The sequence below is a fragment of the Eucalyptus grandis genome, chromosome 4 (assembly GCF_016545825.1).
Source record: "Eucalyptus grandis isolate ANBG69807.140 chromosome 4, ASM1654582v1, whole genome shotgun sequence".
NCBI lineage: Eukaryota > Viridiplantae > Streptophyta > Magnoliopsida > Myrtales > Myrtaceae > Eucalyptus > Eucalyptus grandis.
Window position 1 is genome coordinate 28,457,659 of NC_052615.1, and position 20,680 is coordinate 28,478,338.

Sequence of the window (20,680 nt, forward strand, 5' to 3'; positions counted from 1 at the left end):
TGTTCCTTTGTGCAGCAATGGAGTTCTTCAGTATAGCTTCCCTAAATTGTTTTGCATCTTGAAATTTCATACCTACCGACAAAGTAGGAGAGGCAACTGATGGATCATAAGAAAGAAACTTACTTTTCCTTCTCCTTGTATGCACAAATCCTTCATCTTCTTCAAGCTCATCCTGGGAAGTAACATTCTCAAGGCTTTCTTCATAATCAGTCTCCTCACCAGCGGCAACAACATCTACAAGGCCTTCGGCCCTATTTGAAACTTCATCAGCTACCTGCAAAGCTACAAATTTATCTATCAAAAAATCCTTTTGCCTTTTTCTTGACTGTACAAGCTCCTCGTCGTCGTTATCACTTGTAAATTTGCAGTAGGCAACCCTTCATCATCATCATCACTTGATTCAGCTACTTCCCAATCTAATCTAGTGATTATGACATCACCTATGTCATCATCACTATGGTGAATTGCATCTGCGCTCCTCTCCTCTCCATCATGTCTATCCTGCCTTTCTTCGACCCTAACCTCAGTACTACCTTGAATACCATTTCCTTCTTGTTCTATTTGGGCGCTTTCTTCATCCTCACTTTCATTGTACTCAACATATATCCCTAAAACCGTTATCGTTTTCTAAGGTTCGCAAACCATCTCTTAAGCCTTTCCCAGGAATACAATACAACAACTTCTGAACTTTACAAGGCAAATAAGTTAGTATATCCCTAACAAATCCTATATAAGATGCCTTCTTAATGTCGACAAAAATGGTGCCCTCATTTCCACCCTCATACTCCCACTCATCCTCCCCAAATAAAAATTTCCCACCATAGCAAACTATGACGGCGACATAATCCTTAGCATGAGCCATTTCTACACCAACAACAAGACAACAAATAATTAGTTTTGGGACCACATCCACAAAGAACAATAGACAATCGCACAAGGGAGTCCCCCCACTCTCATGGACTTTATTAAATAGGTCCCCACACTGACAATATGCCCCTATATGACAGCCAAAAAAGAGGTCGACACTTTAATAATTTACCTTCCCTTCCCCTACAATATTAATAAAAAACAGAGGCCCCCACACTGAGAATATGCCCCTACATGACAGCTAAGAGGTCGCCACTTTAATTATTTGCCTTGCCTTCCATTCCTTAAAATATAAACAAAAAAAGGTCCCCACAACAAGCATAGGTCCCCATAACAAGCACAGCCCAAGCAATTTTGTCTACTATCTTTTGCTGAACTAAACCTGCGATGTGAGAATGTACATCCACTTAATCAAATCTATTTTTCCTGTGAAAACACATATAGAATTTCATTAAGGCAAGTTTAATGTAAAATTATAGGTGAAAGTTCTGTTTCTCATCCAACCAAGGGGAGAAATCATACCCTAATCTATAATGTTTGGCCATTAATATATTGTGTCAAGAGGTCATTACACAATCCAAGCCCTAAATTTATCCATTGCACAGTAGACTAATACTACATGTCAAAAGAGCTCATAGTTTATAAACTTTAAAATGAGGTACTTACATGTGGTTTCAAATTTATCCCTTGAAGGTAAATGAACTTAAATAAAGTATCAAAACAAATTTTGCACTCCTCAATGCCCTGCATATATGTCGATTATCTGATTAGAAACAACAATCAGGAAAGAAGACTAAAAGAACGAAAAGATCATAATCAAAGGAACAAAAGCAGATTGATAGCAAAGTTGCGTGCTCTTTGCAGAACACTTAAAGGCCATTATTCCAGCCACCTGATTCAATAACTTTTCACTCAAACACATTAGTTCCCAGTTCCACATTAGTCAATATTTCGTCTCACTCGAGCCTCGACTACAGAAATCATCGATTGAGGCGAGCATCTCCACACAAGGGAGTAACCAAACAAAGCGCGCGCATTTCAACAGCATTTCCATCGGAGCCTTAATAAAATAATCGAGCGAACCCTAATAATATAATCGAGCTGTAATTTCATCACGAGGGAGGGGGAGAAGGGCCCCAACCTAAAGGAGCGACGATGGTGAGCGGGGATGACGACCAACGATGCTGAGTGGCGACGACAACCAACAACGGCGACCGATGACCACCTATGGGCATGAACGGCGATGGAGAGAAGGGCGGCGACGACTGAGATCTAAAGTGAACGCAGATGGGAAGGAACGGCGACGACCAGGTGTGCTTAAGCCAAAATGACCTAAACGACGTCGTTTAACACCAACGAAAAATGACGTCGTTTAGGTCAGCTCACTCAGTGTGGATGGACAACATCGTTTTGTCGTCCACGTGGGTTTTTTTTTTCTTTAAACGTTTGCCACCTCAGTAAAAGAAGTCCCCAGAAAACGCCACGTATGCAATTTGGCCGGATTTTGGCCGGATTGGCACTCAAGTGATCCATTTTACTCCGATTTTGGCACTTAAGTGTACCTTTCGTAATTTTTGGCACTTAAGTGTCCCTTTGTGCCAACTTTTGGCACTCCAGGGGTCCGTGTCCCCCTTTTTTGTCCTTTGCACTAAGATTCGTAAGGATTGTTATCACCATATATATAGATTTATTTCAGAGAACATTTGCTGGAAATATTCAATATACATCACTGCAAGCCAAGAATTGCTCATGTCTTAAAGGTGATGGATCGAATCTATTACATTATTCTTATTTAAATATTGAGAAAATCTAGTTAAAATGTGTACCTTGTGTTAATGCACTTAAAAGTATAATGTATGCCGATTTACATACATGTTCAAGTCTTGCAGCTAGTAGGGTATTTAGATGTAAATTGATGACTATTAGGATGATATGAGATCAATAGCGGAATACATATTTATGTTAGCAGGAAATGCAATAAATAAAGCTCTATGTCATCTTCTACAATGTAAGCAAAGTTTGTAACATTTTTTTTAAGATGTTACTTAAGCTATTAGGCTCCGAAATCTTATTAAAGAGTTGACCGTTTTTAACTTTATAAATCGACCCATACGGTTGTATCGAGATAATAAATTTGTAGTATTTTTTTTTATTCACAACAGAGGTCTCAAGTGGTCTAAATATATTATAGTCAATTTTTTTACAATAAAGAAACGGTACAAAAATGTAACGTTATAATATAGTATATTTCCACAATGATATGATTGTAGATCCACTAACTAAAGGATTTCGCTCTTATGTTCTTGAATGACATGTTATTAATAAGGGCATAGGAGCATCATTAGATGTTATTATTTAGTGGGAACTATTTCGATTTAATTCTAATAAAGTTTACATCTGTGTTCGTTATACTTAGTAACGGTTTGATATGTATCGATTTTTGCATTCAATAAAATATTTTTGAATGTATTGTTATTATGTTAAATACTTATTGATAAAACTCTCAAGATATTGTATAAACCTTGAGTGAAGACTAGGGGCATTCGATTATTAGCTTTGTGCATATATCTTGTTATACATAAAGAAATATTAACCATAAAGACAAAACATATGTGGGTTCATTGAAACCATAAAAATATTTTTTAGTGACACAAGTTTTTTTTTCTGACGCTTAAAGTAAGATAATGATGACTGGCAAATGGGATCTCTCTATGAGAGATGTTATCCATTTACTACACTATCATATTAAATCTATATCAATAAAGTTGAAAGCACTCGTGACCATAAAAGTTTTTGTGTGTATACATGCAATTACTACCATGATTCAGTATTTGAGATTTTATGAGATGGGATTAACTATTAAAAATTATCTCAAGACCGATGTGCGTACATACAATACAATTTCAATTAATATAGCCCAAGTGAAAGAATGTAAGAATTTTCCTAATATAAGCTACATTAATTGATTTTGTAGTTTATTATTTTACAGGATTGATTGGTCTAAAGTGAGATAAAATGTTTCTTAAGTACCATAATAACGTTTTGAGTTGATATGGTAAATCATCTTCCTTCCAGATGAGAGGATGAATAAATGGATAATTTGAATTTAACCCGAAAGGATAAAGAATCGAACCTCCATTAAATCTGAATAGATCTGTGTGGCATTGCCACATGAGATTCTCCAAGTTCTCAGCGAGGCCGTCATTTTGGATTTGCTAAATAATCTCCTGGGAATATTTCCAACTTTGCAAATCTTTGATCTTCTCAATCTTGTATTTCACTTCATGATTGAGCATATGGAAAGCAGGCCTCTTAATGTACATGTTGATTTCGGCCGGTGCTTTTGGTCTTGATAAAAAGTCAGCAAGCACATTCTTCTTTCTAGGAATATGTTTGGTTTCAAAAGAGTATTTCGAAAACCATTCAGCCCATCGAAGCAGTTGGGAATTTGGAATCTGTTTCTATTTAAACTAGGCCATCCGAGGGAAAGATGCCATGTCTAATTCTACTAGGAAATAATGGCCAATGAGATGAAACTCAAACTTTTTTATTCCATTTTTTTACTGCTAGGATTTATTTGAAAGTGGAATGGTAATGCATCTCAGCTGGAGAAAACTTTCCACTTTTATGAGCACAAAGGTGTCTCTTACCATTAATTTCTTCGAACAGGATGGTTGCCCAGTATTCATCACTGACATTAGTTTGAAGAATTCTTTTTCCTATTGATGGTATTTGCAACGGTGGGAGATTCTGCATAATCTCCTTAAGCTCAGCAACTGCTTTGGTCTGAGTTTTTCCCCAAGGTAGGGGATTCTTCTTCAGCAAGGATTGCAAAGGAATCGGGAGCTTTGCAATGTTTGGGACAAAATCCCTGAGATAATTTATTATCCCAAGAAATTGCTGAACTTGTTTTGTAGTGAAGTTATCTTTAGGAAACTTCAATAATTCTTGAGCAATATGTGGCCCTGGGTAGTACGTACCTTTGTTGAGGTGCATACCAAGAAATTCAATCTCTGTTTGGGCAATATTCTTTTTTTTTTTTTAGAAAGCATAATGCCATGCTTTTTGACGATTTCTGTAAATTGCTCAAGGAGTTGACAGTGTGACTACTCGTCAAGACTGTAGAGCAGAATGTCGTCAATGTATACAGCTGCACTTGACAAGATTGGTTGGAAAATACGGCACATGGCCTTTTGGAAAAGGGATGGTGCTACCTTTAACGCAAACTAGGCAGAAGAAGAAGCATCCCACTGGGCTTACAAAGCCTTTGCATCCACATCCCGTCAGCTCAACCAAATTCTATCTCTGGCTTTGGGCTCTCTAGATGATGATACTCTAGATGTTGTCCTGATTCCAAGGCATTTAGCCTCTTCTGGAATTCAGAAACCATTTTCTTGGTGGTCTCATCATACTTTTGGAGATCTTGTTGCACATTTCCAATCTTGGAATCAATTGCCTTGAAGGTATTGTTTTGTGCTAACAAAGTCTCTGATTGCCAATTTAGAACGGCTTCAGCAGGAGGAGTTCTTTTCTGTCTTCCATGCTCATCCACATCAGTGGGGGTAGCTATCTTAGGAACATGGCGATATCTGCCTTGTGGATCAATGAATTCCTTTGAAGCGGGAAACGAGAGTTTAGAACTTTCTCTGACAAGAGGGGGGAAGTCAGTATCCTGGAACATAGCAATGGAAGAAGTAGGTGGTGTTTTTGCTGGGGCTTCAAGTGGGTAAGAATGCTTCTTAGCCCATTTTAAGATTGGCTTATAAAACGGAGAGAGAGCTTGTTTTTTCTGAGGAGGAGATGGTGGGGGTGATCTTGGTAGATCTGGTGAAACTTGGGATGTAGTACTATACTCTGGCGGTGGAGGTGGTGCATAAGAAACCATGAACTGGTATTTATCACACTCACCAAGAATATCAACGGATGGACCTCCGTTTAAATACCTTTGGTACACCTTATCCTTTGGCCTTTTCCTTCGAGATGGAGGTTTTGCAAAAGGATCTACCTCGTCAGGGGAATTTGTACAATAGGAACATTGGTAAAAAGGATACCAAAAGCAATGACCATAGTTGTCTTTGTAATAATGCATAGGATGTCCATCACTATTGAAGTGTCAAACAAGCTTTTTTGGATCTGGCTCGGAAATTGTCTGAGAAACACATGGTTCGATCATGAAGAGGGTCTGGAAGATAGAAGGACTTTCTTCCTTTTCCTTGCCAAATTTGATGGAAATAGTTCCATCTTTTTTCCAGACAAACTCAGAGTCCGTGGATTGGAAAGGCTTGTTATGCTGATGTAGCTTTTCGTAGTTGGTAATCCAAGTCTCTGGAAGGAGCTTGGCCAACGTGTCCTTCGGGATCTGTTTAGGAACATGGATACATGATGCTTGGTCATTCTGCATAGAGATAAACAAAGCATCTTCATTATCATTATTGAAGTTGAGATCAAGGGCATGGTTCTGCACTCGATAGACCATCTGGTAATGTAGTGTTACAGCTATAGAGTCAGCAATTTGAGGAGCTCCAATGAGCTGGACTTGAACTTTTGTAAAAGAGAGCAGTTGGGGGTCTGAAAGAGCGATGTTGAAGTTTGGATACAAAGTCACAAAGACTATTCCAGCATTCAAAGTGGTTTGGACAGTTCCGATGCAAGCATGTTGGTATTGTAAAAACATGGTATCCAGCAAAGCTATTCTTGCCACAACTGGCAAACCTTTATGACCATGAAAGGTTAGAGCAAGACGAACAGCGCCATAATGGACATGAGTATATCCCTATTGAGCCCATTGTCTGGGGAATTCTAGAAGGATTTAAAGAGTAACAAAGTACTCCTTTTCAGTGGCAGGAATGGGATGCTGGTCGAATTTAGAGGACTGGACGTACTCCTTTACTTGCTTTGGGGTTTGGTGAATAAGTTGGCGGATGGAGTGGATAGGTGAAAATGATGAGTTGGGTTTGGCAAAAGCGAAATAAGGATTCATGAGAGGAAGTTGGGTTTCAGAAATCTTACTTTCATCACTAAGAGAGACTTCATAAAGATAATCTATCTTATAAGCATTGGAAACACGAAATTCTGGAGGAGCTGAAAATGAAGGAGAAGGAGCAAGATAAACGGGTGCTTCGAGAATTTCTAGTTTTGTAGACATGATGTAAGGGATCTTCTCAGCACTGGATTCACCTACCAAGCGCATGGAATGGATAACATTACAAACGAAACCATGGCTCTGATACCATGAATGGACCTAGACTTAGAACCAGGGAAGGAGAGTAAATTTCCTACAGGTATGCATCCCACAGTGGGTGAACAACTCCCGTTCAAACTTTTCAGGGACAGCCTTTTAGCAGAAAATCACTCAACCCTTTAGTTCAGAGCCTAGAGACACTCAAAGATTCCAAGATAGAAACGTTTCTAACCTACCCAAGCTACATTTCTTGGAGGATCCTACCAGGCTGGAGAAGAAGAGATATTTAGAAAGCCATGGAGAGGTTTTTCACAAAGCACACACTTTACTTCAAGGGACTCTACCCAACACATTACACCATCCTCGCCTTTTATAGATGATAAGAAGTCACAAAGGCACACACAAGGACCAAGCTCATGGATCCGGATACAAACAGAGGCACCGGAAACTTCCGGGAGGGAGTTATTCGCACATTATGAACAGTGATCGTACTGCAAACAGTTTTTTCCCTAGCCTAGTGCTACAGTAAAAGTGAACAGTGACTTGCTATAGTGAAATTGTACGGACTCAGCGATCTCATCCGTCATGAGCATTGTAGTCATAGTCAGAGTCATCTGAGCTGTATACTGTCGCTAAGCAATATTCGTCATACTTTTGTTCAAGTGCTTCAAGGCCTTCTGTTGATAGAATTTGGTTGAGCTGACAGGATGTGGATGCAGAGGCTTTGTAAGCCCAGTGGGATGTTTCTTCTTCTGCCCAGTTTGTGTTGTCATTTTCTTCAGTGTTGGCAAGAATGCTAGGCTGAGGCCAATTGGATGGCTGTGCATAAAAGGATGTGTCCATGCTTTGGGATAAGGACGAAGGTCCTTGTTCGTAGGATCCTGGGACAAAGGACCTCCAAAGCGTGCATAGGGGTCCTGGGTGGATTGAACAATGTTATTTGCTCCTGTCATTTCATGATCTTGAGATGATGTAGCTTGTCTGTATTGCCTGAGTGCTTCCTTAGCTTTTGGTGCTAGGTCATAATGATCCCACGTAGTGGGTACATTATTCCATATATCTTCGGGAATGGTCTTGTTTTCATGGCACAAGATTCTCTGAAGTTCTCGGTACTGGTGTTCACAAGATCTAACAGATCTGAGATAAGATTTGTGAATTCGAGCTTTTCGGCTGTCCAGGTGAGGTTTATAGGATGTGGTTCCTATTTCCTATGGGGCATTAATGATGTGGCCATTATTTGTGAAAAAATGCCATGGACGTTGGAAAAACAAGATGGTATGGACTTCAGGATTTGGGGTCATGGTTCTCAGTTCTTTTTCCAAGAGATGTTTCCAATGAGTAGGATGGTGGAACCAATTAAGAAAGTCTAAGAGATTCTTATCACTTTCTTTCTTAACATTTCTTCCGAGTAAAAATATCCTGGTGAGGTTGGCAATGAATCTTCTGGTTGGAATTTCAATGGCTATTAAGTACTTATTGGTTAAGTACCATAATAACGTTTTGAGTTGATCTGGTAAATCATCTTCCTTCCAGATGAGAGGATGAATAAATGGATAATTTGAATTTAACCCAAAAGGATAAAGAATCAAACCTCCATTAAATCTGAACAGATTTATGTGGCATTGTCACATGAGATTCTCCAAGTTCTCAGCAAGGCCGTCATTTTGGATTTGCTGAATAATCTCCTAGGGATATTTCCAGCTTTGCAAATCTTTGATCTTCTCAATCTTGTATTTCACTCCATGATTGAGCATATGGAAAGCAGGCCTCTTAATGTACATGTTGATTTCGGCTGGTGCTTTTGGTCTTGACAAAAAGTCAGCAAACACATTTTTCTTTCCAAGAATATGTTTGGTTTCAAAAGAGTATTTCGAAAACCATTCAACCCATCGAAGCAGTTGGGAATTTGGAATTTGTTTCTGTTTAAACTCGGTTATCTGAGGGAAAAATGCCATGTCTAATTCTACCAGGAAGTAATGGCCAATGAGATAAAACTCAAACTTTTTTATTCCATTTTTTACTGCTAGGATTTCTTTGAAAGTGGAATGGTAATGCATCTCAGTTGGAGAAAACTTTCCACTTTTATGAGCACAATGGTGTCTCTTACCATCAATTTCTTCGAACAGGATGGCTGCCCAGTATTCATCACCGGCGTCAGTTTGAAGAATTTTTTTTCCTGTTGATGGTATTTGCAACGGTGGGAGATTCTGCATAATCTCCTTAAGCTCAGCAACTACTTTGGTCTGAGTTTTTCCCCAAGGTAGGGGATTCTTCTTCAGCATGGATTGCAAAGGAATCAGAAGCTTTGCAATGTTTGGGACAAAATCCTTGAGATAATTGATTATCCCAAGAAATTACTAAACTTGTTTTGTAGTGAAGTTATCTTTAGGAAACTTCAATAATTCTTGAGCAATATGTGGCCCTGGGTAGTACGTACCTTTGTTGATGTTCATACCAAGAAATTCAATCTATGTTTAGGTAATATTCATTTTTCTTTGAGAAAGCATAATGCCATGCTTTTTGAAGATTTCTGCAAATTGTTCAAGGAGTTGACAGTGTGACTGCTCGTCAGGACTGTAGAGTATAATGTCGTCAATGTATACGGCTGCACTTGACAAGATTGGTTGGAAAATACGACACATAGCCTTTTGGAAAATGGATTGTGCTACCTTTAAGCCAAAAGGAAGAACTTTCCACTAGAAAATGCTGGTTTGGGATACAGAATCTTGTCTTGGATCTGTCTTCAGGATGAATGCCCAATTGCCAAAATTCGGCTTTGAGGTCGAATTTGGAATAGATATGGGCCTTGGTTAGACTAGCAAAGAGAGAGTATCTGGATGGTAAAGGGAATTTATCATCTTGGAGAAAAAGGTTGAGAGGTTGATAGTTGATTACCAATCTCATTTTTCCCCTATTTTGCTCAGCACGCTTATTGAAATAAAAGGCTTCGCAGGCCCATTGAGAATCAGAGATTTCAATAAGGCCTTGTTGCAATAATTCTGAGCATTCCCTTTGAGCTAAAGCCAGATGTTTTGGCTTCATTCCCATGTGACTCGCCTTGGTTGGATTTATATCTTCATTCTTCTTGAAAGGAAGGCGAACAAAGAACTCTAGATTTTTCCATAAAGGATGGGAACACTTCTAAGCAAATTCCGCATGGGATTCCGAACAAGATTCTAACAACTTTTGCATGATTGGATCTAATAGACTCATCTGAATGGAAAAGAGTCTAGATATTGACGAACTCAGAGAATTGGTCTTTATACTTAAGACATTTTCCAGGAATGATACGGAGCTGAGAGATTTGAGTCATGATGTCCCACCCAATTATCAAGTTTTTATTAGGGAGATTTTATCCAAAAATCTTTGTGGTTATGGAACACTGAGGAAAGAACTGGACAGTTACCGAAGTGGTTCTGACATTTGTGGAGAAAGTGTCTCCTGAAGCAGAGTTGAAATATTGGACATAAGGAGTCCAATATTCTTCAGGAAGAACTTTGATGTCTAATATTGAACAACTTTCTCCGGTATCAATAAGAGCAATAACAATGATCGGTTTGGCAAACTTTGAAGTGAGGATTTTTATAGGGAAATGGGGACAGTGAGTTTGACTTGAAAATATGTCAAGGCTTGGTTCTGGAGATGTGGGGGATATGTGAAAGATGTCTTCAAACTCTGAGTCTGACTCAATCTCACTGGAAGTTTTGTAAGAGGGAATGACACAAAGAGTTTGTTCATATGGTTTTTCATCAGCAGAGAATAAGGATTCAATATCATCATTTTCAAGAGAAATACCTGTTTCATTCTCAATGTGGTGAATTAGACGATTCTGACATTTTCTCGCTTGAGGAGAGTTTTTGGCAAAATGTCCTTTCTGGTTGCAGATGAAGCAACGGTTTGATTTCTTATGGCTTGTGCGATCCTTCCTTTTGCGTAGGTATCGCCATTTTTTCTTTTTCCGGAAGTTTTTGGGGCCATGTTTAGACTTCTTCATCCAGAACTTCTTGAAGTGTTTCTTCTTCCGAGAAAACTTAACACAAGTACCATCACAGTCTTGTTTTGAACATTTGATTTTTAACTTTTGGCGCGAGCAAGCTGTTTCGAGACTTCTGTCGTCTGTGATGTAAGTACGGACCATTTGGCACTCTAAGCACAGTTCTTCAAGGCATAGATGGATTTCTTGTTGTATTTCTCCCAATGGAATATCTTGTATTCTCCTTTGTCTTCCAAAGAAAGATCTTTCGACCATCTGGGATAATTCTTTAGGGATGAAAGTCAGGAGAACATGTTTCAGATTTGGATCAGCTCCAATCTAATAGAAAAGCTTAAGCATTATTCGATAATGCTTATCAAGATATTTCTTTTGGAGGGAGCAACATTTCCTTTCAAAAATTCTTTTTTTTCATTTCTATGAGATCAAAGTGGGTTTTCCCACAAAGACATGATATAAAATGGTGATGGCATGGTTGAAATCAAGTGACATCAGAAAGTGAATTTGATCTTATTCTAAAACTGATTTCCACTAAAGCTTGAGGTTTCCTGAGAACCTCGTAACAAAGTTGTAAAGGACATCATTCATATCATGATTGGTGATGGACTGAGTATTCAATCAAGTATGAAATTCTTCAAGTCTTTATGGCCATTTGTGATCAGGAATATCATCAATGGTGAAAAACTGTTTTGATGCCATGGACACATGTCTTCCGGGATTGTCCGTCTAAACATTTTATGGCTCATAATAGTTTGATTCCATCTCATAATCTGGAGAGAGATCATGAGATTGCACATTTTACATCTTACAGTCGCGTCTTAAACATATCTTCCGTATATTTCTATCAAATGTCTTAAATGTATCTCACCACGCTGTGTTAAAAGAACACGCGCTCACATGTCAACTCATGTCTATTCACGTCTAATCTTTGTTGAATGGACCGACCCACCCGTACACGACATGATTTAGTCGCATCTTATTGGTTGACGACGGGAATCCATTCACGTCAAATTCGAATTTGCTTTGATTACACATCGTGTCTCCGCCGTATAGAATCGATGGAGACGACAGGGAAGGGGAGGCCCCAGCTCTGCTCCTCGGTGGCTCCGCCGGAGGATGCTTTTGGGGGGCGGGAAAAGAACGAGTTCAGCGACCGTGACTGAGGACTGGGGCTAGTGGGGGTCCGTGGTGAGCAGCGCACGAAACATCGACACATGGATTTAAATGTCGTGCTTGCATGCATGTGAAGCGACCCCGAAATTGTCAGGCTCTCTTTTAGAGTTGTCTTCGAACTCTTGTTGAAAAATGAACCGATTTCAGGCACGTCCGGGCCTGCTCCCTTTTAACCTTAACTTGATAATAAGGCCAATGGCGACGCTCACCTCATGCGTCAAATCAGCCGCGTACTAGTTCATGCCCTTATCTATCTATCCTCTCACTCCCATGGACCATCCTTGCACCCAAACCAGCTTGGCTGTCATCTTGTGCCGCTCTCGTGGCCAAGTTGTGCGATTTTTCTATCACCGTATTGAGGAGATTGAACGTCAACCACTCGATCAAAAGGCTCGTGCGATCGTTGAATTAGCAATGCCTCATTGTCTGTTGTTGGATGACTCGAGATAATTTTGTCGTGTGAATTCTCGCGGTACTAAATAGTTTCAAATCGATTTCAAAGTTCTTTTGTTCACAAGTATTTCATTATATAATTTCAAATTATTATGGCCCTCATGCCATTTTCAAGGACAGGGTTTCAAGCAATAAGCAATCGGTCGAATGGGCACATGGACTTTTATCCGGTCCATGATTAGCGTAACATCTGATGTACAATTATAATATTTTCTTTAGGTACATCATTTCCTCAAATGCACGCTTTCATGCGGTCAAGCATCACATCCGCGAACGGATTCTCTACTCAACAAAACCCTAATGTCAATTTGGCAATGGACGGCGTCTGCATTTCTGGGACCGTAAGCAAATGCAGACTTGAGGGAGAAAGAGAGAGGGAGAGCGAACGAGGCATATTTAAATGGCATTAGAGAGTCCCAGAGGCAAACGAGCTAAGTACAATAGTAAAGTAAAATGCCTTGATTTCACCAATGAAATGAAGCATATACCCCTTCGAAAATAAATTAATGAACTCATAACCAGCACGCATTCACACTGTCCCCGGACCGATCGGCGTCCACGTACGTCGTCGTCCAGTCTTCAAGTCCCATCTCCATCCTTCTACAAATCAACAGCACATCATCACATACACACCAGCCTGCACACAGAGACAGAGACAGAGAGAGCCTCAAGCAAGCTCTTGATTCTTCTCCACCACCCTCACTCCCTTCGCAGATCTAAGCGCGTTTGCCTGTTCACACAGAATGCGAAATGCATAAGTTGCCTCCATCATCGCGGATCTATTCTTTCAAAAGTTTAAACGTAAAGAGAGAAGGGGGTGGGGGGAGGGTTCACTCCCTACCTGGTCTTCGGAAATCTCCACGCCGAACCCGTCGACGATGACAAGAGAGAAGGTCTTCTTGTAAGTCCCCGGCTCAAGAGTGGCTGCCAATAACCCGTCGTGCTTGGCGCTCAGATACGAGTCCAACTCATACGCTCCTCGCTTGCTTCTGTCGTCATTAATGACCACATTTCACACATCATATGTCAAGATGTTCCACGCTTTACCACAAGAACAAAGAAAAAGGAATCGCATTTGCAATGAGAGTAACGAGTCGAGTGCGGCGACCTGTCAGTGCGGAGGCGCTCGTACTCGGGATCGTAGTTCATGAAGACGAAGTACATTTCGCTTTCTCTGCTCCCCATTGGTTTTTTCCCCCCGGACCGATCTCTCCGATCTCTGGCTGCGCCTTGCTTCTTGAAAAAGGTGGAGTATGAAGTAGCTGCAAGTTTTCACTCACATGAAAGAGCTACTTTATACTTAGTAGACAGGTTGACTTTTTGGAGCCCAGCGAAGACTCGTCACGTTCCCACTTCAAAAGCACCCGCTTTAATCATCTATTAATCACTTCTTGATTGCTTGTGCTTGAATCATTCAAGTCTATCATATATACTTAAAAAGTCGAAGCTATGAGAGTGTTCACTCCTGTGTTTATCGCATAACACTTCGTTTTATCTCTGTGATTATTTGACACGTGACATATAATCTTATCACATAAGTCATTTTCGATGAATAAGTAAGAATTTGTTATTTTATTGACCCCAAACTTTTATTAAAAGAAGAAAATGAATGGAAAACATATATCAAAACATATATCCTTTTCGACTTTTTATCTTTCTTTAATTCTAAAATATAAGCAGGATATTCAAAGGGTTTGTGCTGAATGCAGATGTCTCTGCAAGCAATCTTTTTAAATCAAAGACAAGAAAAATGGTGTCAAGCATCCAAAAGAGACTCCAAAATCTTTTTTTTTTTTTCCTTTTTTCCTTCTTGTACAAGCTTGATACCAAAAAAAAAAAAATCTGAAATTATTAGAGAAGGGAAAGATGCTTCAAGAAAACTAAGCTTGCCTCGGAAACAGCATACTAAAATATGCTAACCCGCACGCTTATGTTCGGAAAAGTCAACATTTATAAACAGTTTTAGAAAAGGGAATATATATATATATATGTACACACACACGAGAGACCCAACGTGCCGTGGGCCCGGGAAAGTTGTCCCCACGCGTTCGTTCCGACGACCATCCAATCAGGGACCGCAACGTGTCGTACGATCCATATCAACGACCAGTCGGCGGGTTTACTTCATTTTTTAATCCATAATGGTCCTTCCCCAATCGCGTGAATCGGAATAATTAAGGGAGTCAAAGTCAAAGTCTTGATATTCCTACCACGTGAGTACGTAGAATCAATGTACCCACGACATAAATGGATCTACGGTCAATTTAATAGCTATATAAAGCAATGTAAACAGATCGGTTCAAAGCCTTTTGACAAAGTCAACTGATCGTTGCTTCCTAGATTAATCTATCGACAAAAAAATAATAATGATAAATTCAGAGACTTCCTAAATTGTAACTTGATGAGCTATGTTTTTGTGAATCGCCAGTCATACAAATCAAAATCATGCATCAAGGCAGTATTACTAATGATCATCTAGCGCTTTGGATTGAGAATCGTTTAATAGGGCATGCAGACAATACTATACGATCGCAAACAAAAATGCTTATGTGCAATCCTCAACTAAATGAATAATAGATTTGAGAAACAATAAAAATATATGGCCATACTTTATGTAAAGGGTCTTGGATGTGAGATCTAGACCCACCTTACTCCAAACGGCCATGTCAATTTGCACTATTCATATGTAATGGGTTTCGCCCCATCAATTTCTTAGCAAAATGCAATATACATGTTTAAAGATACTTTAACCTGTATGGATATATTTTATGCACAAGATATACGCGTGACGGTAATATTCAAAGAAATTGGTCAAATCGAACATAGCGGAGGATTGTGCAATCCAGGTACAAAATTAATTAAAATGCCATAGACTATTGGTTAGCTGCTTATGTCATTACGTCAGCCATCAAACCGGTACCTAACATGCTCGGGCCTCTCTTGCAAATTTCAAGGCGGGCTTTTCAAATCCACGTGGGGTCGGAAACACTACTTGTGGGGGCCTTCTTGTGCATGGGGGGAACCACACAATTTGTCCACATTGAAGCCACGTGTTTCTGGTCCCACGTGCTGGTCTGGGTTCGCAAAATTATTTGGTTGCGTGTGCAATATATACTAAACTTAATTTATTCATCTATATTCAATTCAATATGTGTACTATAATCACCGAATACTTACTCGTTTGTTCTATTTAATCAATTTGATTGAGGTGATGATGCTAGCCATATTGTTCATATATTAGAACTTTGGGTATCTTATTTCAAGAATTAACCTAATGTGTCCGTCAAGAAATCATTGCTATTCGCTCTCATTTAAAATGTTTTATGTCGAGAGATTAGCATTCGTTTGTGTTGGCTCAATGATATAATAAAGGGAGGGAAAATTATAAATATCGTTCCCCATTTTACTCTTCATATCAACTTCACTCGACCTCGAAGCTACAAGCAAAGTTCAGCTTGGATGTGTCGAGCTCGAGCGGCATGATGGCTTTGCCCAGATATGGGCTTGAGCCCAACGCCTCAACGGAGATCGTGCTCCTGAAGCTTGATTGCCATGGACAATACAGAACGGAGAGGGAGAGACGAGCATCGCTGGGGTTGCTTTTGGCTAACGAGGGGTAGGTTGGTGTCGGGACGTTGAGGGGTTGCCAGTCGCCATGTACGATTTTTAATGATGAACTTGGATTGGAAATGTGATCAATGGTAAATGTGTTATACAGATATAAATCCGAGATTGTTGACACAAAAATTTAGAAAATTAGTGTTTGCAATGGGCATGGTGTAGAGTTTTTTATTGTAACTTTCCTAATTTTTTTAAATTGATTCGAGTGATCATTTTTAGAAAAATATTGACTAAATCATTGACTATCCATGAAACAAACCTACCCAAATAAAAAAATAAAAATAATAATAATAAGTAAACATTGCATTGCTAATTTTTCTTTTTTATCATTTTTGTTTAAAAAATATGTCAATTGTTAAAAGCGTACATGATAACCATTCTAATTATGTTCCAAAACTATTTTTCTGTTTTGCATTTGTTTTACGAAATATAAATCTATTTGGTAAAAATATTTCATTTTTCTATTTCTAAAATAGATTTTTACTTCGGAAATATGTTTGGAATAGAAATTAGAAGTAAAACTTTTTACTTATTTAATTCTAAAACATAAATGAGAAATAAAAACTCTTCTCATTGTTCGTTCTCATTACTAGCCGGCTGCCTATTCGCCGCCACTAGCAGCCGTCTATTGTCCTCCTGATCATTGTTCGTCAATTGCTACTAGCCACCGCTCATCGTCCACCTCCACTCACCATTTGTTGTTGTTGCCTGTTAGCCGCTATTGCTCACCATTCATCAATCGTCAGTCGTCGTCCTCGCCACCAGTCGTTGTCCACCCATCTGCCGCCACCAGTCATTGTCTACCATTCACCCGGTTGTCATTCATCAACTATCGCCAGCCATTGTGCCTGTCATTCGTCGCCATCATCTAGTAACCGTCATCCATCGCTGCTGGCTACCTTCCTCACCATCAATCGCCATTTGCTCGTCATCGTCTACTATTGATCATCGTTCACCCCTCACCGTCTACTGTCGTTGTTCGTGTGCCGCCATCTACCATCCGCCATTGTTAGGGAGAAAGAAATTTTATGTTGTTATTAAATACATATTTTTAAAGTCATCTAAGAATAGAAATAGAAAATTTTATTTCTCTTTCATAAATCAATTTCTCACTAAAATGGTTATCATTCATGCCAAGTAATCCTAATTCTAATTCAGTTGCCTTTTTCGACCTAATCTTTTAGGCTAAGTTCGGTTGCCAAGATAAACATGTACTGTGTTCAATTCTTGCCAAAGACAAGATAAAGTTGAATATAGCCTAGTCATAAAATAGGATAAAGTGGATTTTTATATTCCTAGTATTATAAAAAAAAACTTCTTAAATAATAAAACAAAAATAATAATAAAATATGAATAATATATAGATTCTAACACTAAAAAAAAATTCAAAATAACAAAATTATAATAAATTCATTTTGTATTTCTATTTTTATTTATATATTTGAATTTCTTTTTGCTCTATAATATATATTTAGTATCTATATTATTATATATTTTATGAATAATAGTATAGTTTATTATTTGATAAAAAAATTTATTAAGCAATAGTGGAAGGGAATAAAAAAAAAAGAGATGGAAAAAAATAATAAAAAATAAGCAAATAAAAATTAAGTAGAAGCACAGATTTTAAATGAACAAATTCCAACTTGAAAAATGATCTTTCTAATTCTCGAAGAATGAGGGGCAATGAAATTTTTTATTAAAAAAAAAAAAAAATTACCTTTGCCATCTCCTTCTCCTTTGTATCTTTGGTTCACGTTGAAGCTTCATGACTCTCCTAATTATAGCTCTCCAGTTCATGTGAAAAGTACATGAAAGTAGTACTAGAGTCGGAACTCCTCCGTGACTTTATAAGTTGAAATTTCACAAAAGTAACGAGGGAGTCAAAGTATTATACTTTTTGTAATTGCAAAAGTGACTAATCATATTTTCTCTCTCTTATTAGATTTGATAATGATTTATGAAAGATTTTTGTAATGTCCATTTGTGCATTTTTATACAAGTTCATAAATACCAAACAATGAACATGTTAGGATATGAAAATATCTAGTTTTATTACTATAACTTACAAACAGTGAATTGAATATAGCAAAATATTTGAATTCCATATCCTTTCTCATCATATTCTGATTAGAAATCCAGACAACTAAATACAGTCTTAGATTGAGGAAGATACTAACAGGACAAACATCTCACAGCTCATCAAGGAGTAGAATCTGGGTTTTAACATCAGTATTACCACCTCCATCCCCAAGCTCATCACAAGATGATAAGAGAAAATAAGATGGAAGGGTCCTTGATGTGTTATGTCACCCTGTGAATTGCACCGCCTACAAAATATCACACTCTCCCCTCGTAAGCGTGCCATGAGATGTTCGAGAGCACGAAATACACCATCCTGTACAATCTAGATTCAAATTACGCGCTCATGAACGTTGCTAATGTCTTTAGTATCTGCTCCATAGGGGGCCTCTCTTTTGCTACTTCATTTGTACACTCTAAGGCCATCTCTAACACCTGCATGGCCTGGCTCCTCTCCCTCCCATCCGCGCCGAAGTCAAAGAAATCCATCCGCCCCTCCACGATCTCCTCCTTCTTCCGCAGTACGCACTTCCGGTAGTCACCCATCCCCTTGTCCCCGCTGATGACGTCGAGCATCACGACCCCAAAGTTGTATACGTCCCCCTTCGGGCTCATCTCGTCGGAGTGGACGCTCTCGGATGTGGCGGCGGAGGAGGGGGACGGTGGCATGCACTGCCCCGTGTCGGAGATGTCGGTGCGGCGTGCCAGCTGGGCAAAGCCGTAGTCCGAGAGGCAGGCGGTGAAGTCGGTGTTGATCATGATGTTGGCGGATTTGATGTTGCCGTGCACGTTCATCTGCATCTTCCTCTCCTTGGGAGGGGAGAGGGAGTGGATGAAGAGGATGGCCTGTGCAGCTGTGAAGAGGATCTTGAGCCGCTGGCTCCAGTTCAGGGCTGTGTGTCCGCAGTCCCTCCCACCTTTCAAAATTTACAAAGAGAGAAAGATTAGAAGACAGTGATTTTCTGTGTTGAGAGAGTTCAGACGAGAAAGAACGATTCGCCTTGGAAAAAACAAGTGATGCTCACCAGAGAGGAGGTCACGGAGGCTGCCCATGGGGCAGTAATCGCAGAGCACGAACTTGATCCGCTTGGAGTAGAGGTACGCCAACACCGGCACGAGGTGCTCGCACCTCCTGCTGATCTGCGCCACCTTCTGCAGCCTCCTCCCGAACTCCCCCTTCCCCACGCCCACCGCCCGGAACCTCTTGAGCGCGCACACCTTCCCTCCCAGGAACACCACCTTCTCCGTGATCCCCAGGCAGCTCTCCCCCATCACCCCGACCGACCCCCTCAGGACCTCCCGGAGCGTCGGCTGGCCGTGCACCCCCTGTTGGTAATTTGTTTATAAAACAAATGAAGAGATGCCTTGTCCCACATCGAAAAGATGTGAGTGCGCACGTGGACGAGATTTGGCATTAACCAACGATCATTATTTTTATTTATTGAAAATTCATTTATTTCTATAAAAAATTAATTATAAAGTCTTGTTGAAACAGTGCGACTGTTCACGAAAAGTTACAATTATTTTTTATTTATTTAATTCCGAATTTCTTATGTCTTTTCAACGTAACCTTTGAGACATACTTGTTCATTTTACAACCTTTCCCGAAAGGTTGTCTTTGTTCTTTTGCAATCTTTTGAAGAGTTGCATTTATTCGAAAGACATATATAAGTACATTTGTTTTGAGATCAAAGATATATCTTCTTCCATTTTTTCATTTTCTTTTGAGAGAAACTACAGCCATTGTTTCTAATTGTTTCCCATGAGAGATCCTGGAGAAATACTAGAATTGCTATCTAGTATTCTCACTTGAGACTTTGTTGTATCCTGGAGGAAATTTGCCGGTGACCATTAGCAACGTAGTGGGGCAAATAAATCCTTAAAGAAAGTGATATCACGCCTCAAAGTCCGACTTGAGTACTCTAAAGATCCGACTTCATTGTTCTACCCAATTTGAAGCATATTTTCCCAACAATTTTAAGGATTTATTTCGCAACAATGGAGTCAAGTGGATGAAGCGCACAGAACGGTTTGTCAAAATGCCCTTTAGACATCCCTGCCAAGTAATTTGCGATTTTTGTGTAAATCTGAGAAGGGGATGTGGTTTAATAATCTCATTATTGCGTAGACTTAATTTTGCCTACGTTTCTTTGTCGTTAAGATCGAAAATCTGAGCACATTTTTTTTTTGTCATTCTTTGTCTCTCTGTATCTTGGAGTATTCCCACATCCGTCCATGGTGATCGTCCGAAAGATGTCCGAAGGGTGTGGATGTGCATACAAAGGAATCGATGGCCGAAAAAATGAGATAAA

General features: G+C 39.4%; 2 protein-coding genes across 2 annotated transcripts; both read right to left on the reverse strand.

Annotated features, from left to right (window-relative positions):
* Nucleotides 1–13,057: 13,057 nt before the first annotated feature.
* On the reverse strand, nucleotides 13,058–13,916 carry LOC104441653 (subtilisin-like protease SBT2.5). Its single transcript, XM_010054821.3, has 3 exons — nucleotides 13,774–13,916; nucleotides 13,507–13,654; nucleotides 13,058–13,395 (listed from the first exon to the last, which is right to left on the reverse strand). Exons 1-3 carry the CDS (start codon nucleotides 13,848–13,850, stop codon nucleotides 13,333–13,335), a joined length of 288 nt encoding a protein of 95 aa, XP_010053123.1. The 5' UTR covers nucleotides 13,851–13,916; the 3' UTR covers nucleotides 13,058–13,332.
* A 4,788-nt stretch (nucleotides 13,917–18,704) lies between these two features.
* Nucleotides 18,705–19,640, reverse strand: LOC104443097 (probable inactive receptor kinase At5g58300). The gene is made up of 2 exons (XM_010056452.2): nucleotides 19,394–19,640; nucleotides 18,705–19,285 (listed from the first exon to the last, which is right to left on the reverse strand). The coding sequence occupies exons 1-2, from the start codon at nucleotides 19,638–19,640 to the stop codon at nucleotides 18,705–18,707; spliced, it is 828 nt and encodes a 275-aa protein (XP_010054754.2).
* Nucleotides 19,641–20,680: the final 1,040 nt, after the last annotated feature.

Coding starts and splice junctions, on each gene's coding strand:
- LOC104441653 (XM_010054821.3), bottom strand. CDS start 13,850: ATGGGGAGCAGAGAAAGCGAAATGTACTTCGTCTTCATGAACTACGAT. Junction 13,655..13,773: donor GAGCGCCTCCGCACTGACAG/GTCGCCGCACTC, acceptor TAATGACGACAG/AAGCAAGCGAGGAGCGTATG. Junction 13,396..13,506: donor TGGAGATTTCCGAAGACCAG/GTAGGGAGTGAA, acceptor CTGTGTGAACAG/GCAAACGCGCTTAGATCTGC.
- LOC104443097 (XM_010056452.2), bottom strand. CDS start 19,640: ATGGGGGAGAGCTGCCTGGGGATCACGGAGAAGGTGGTGTTCCTGGGA. Junction 19,286..19,393: donor CCTCCGTGACCTCCTCTCTG/GTGAGCATCACT, acceptor AAATTTTGAAAG/GTGGGAGGGACTGCGGACAC.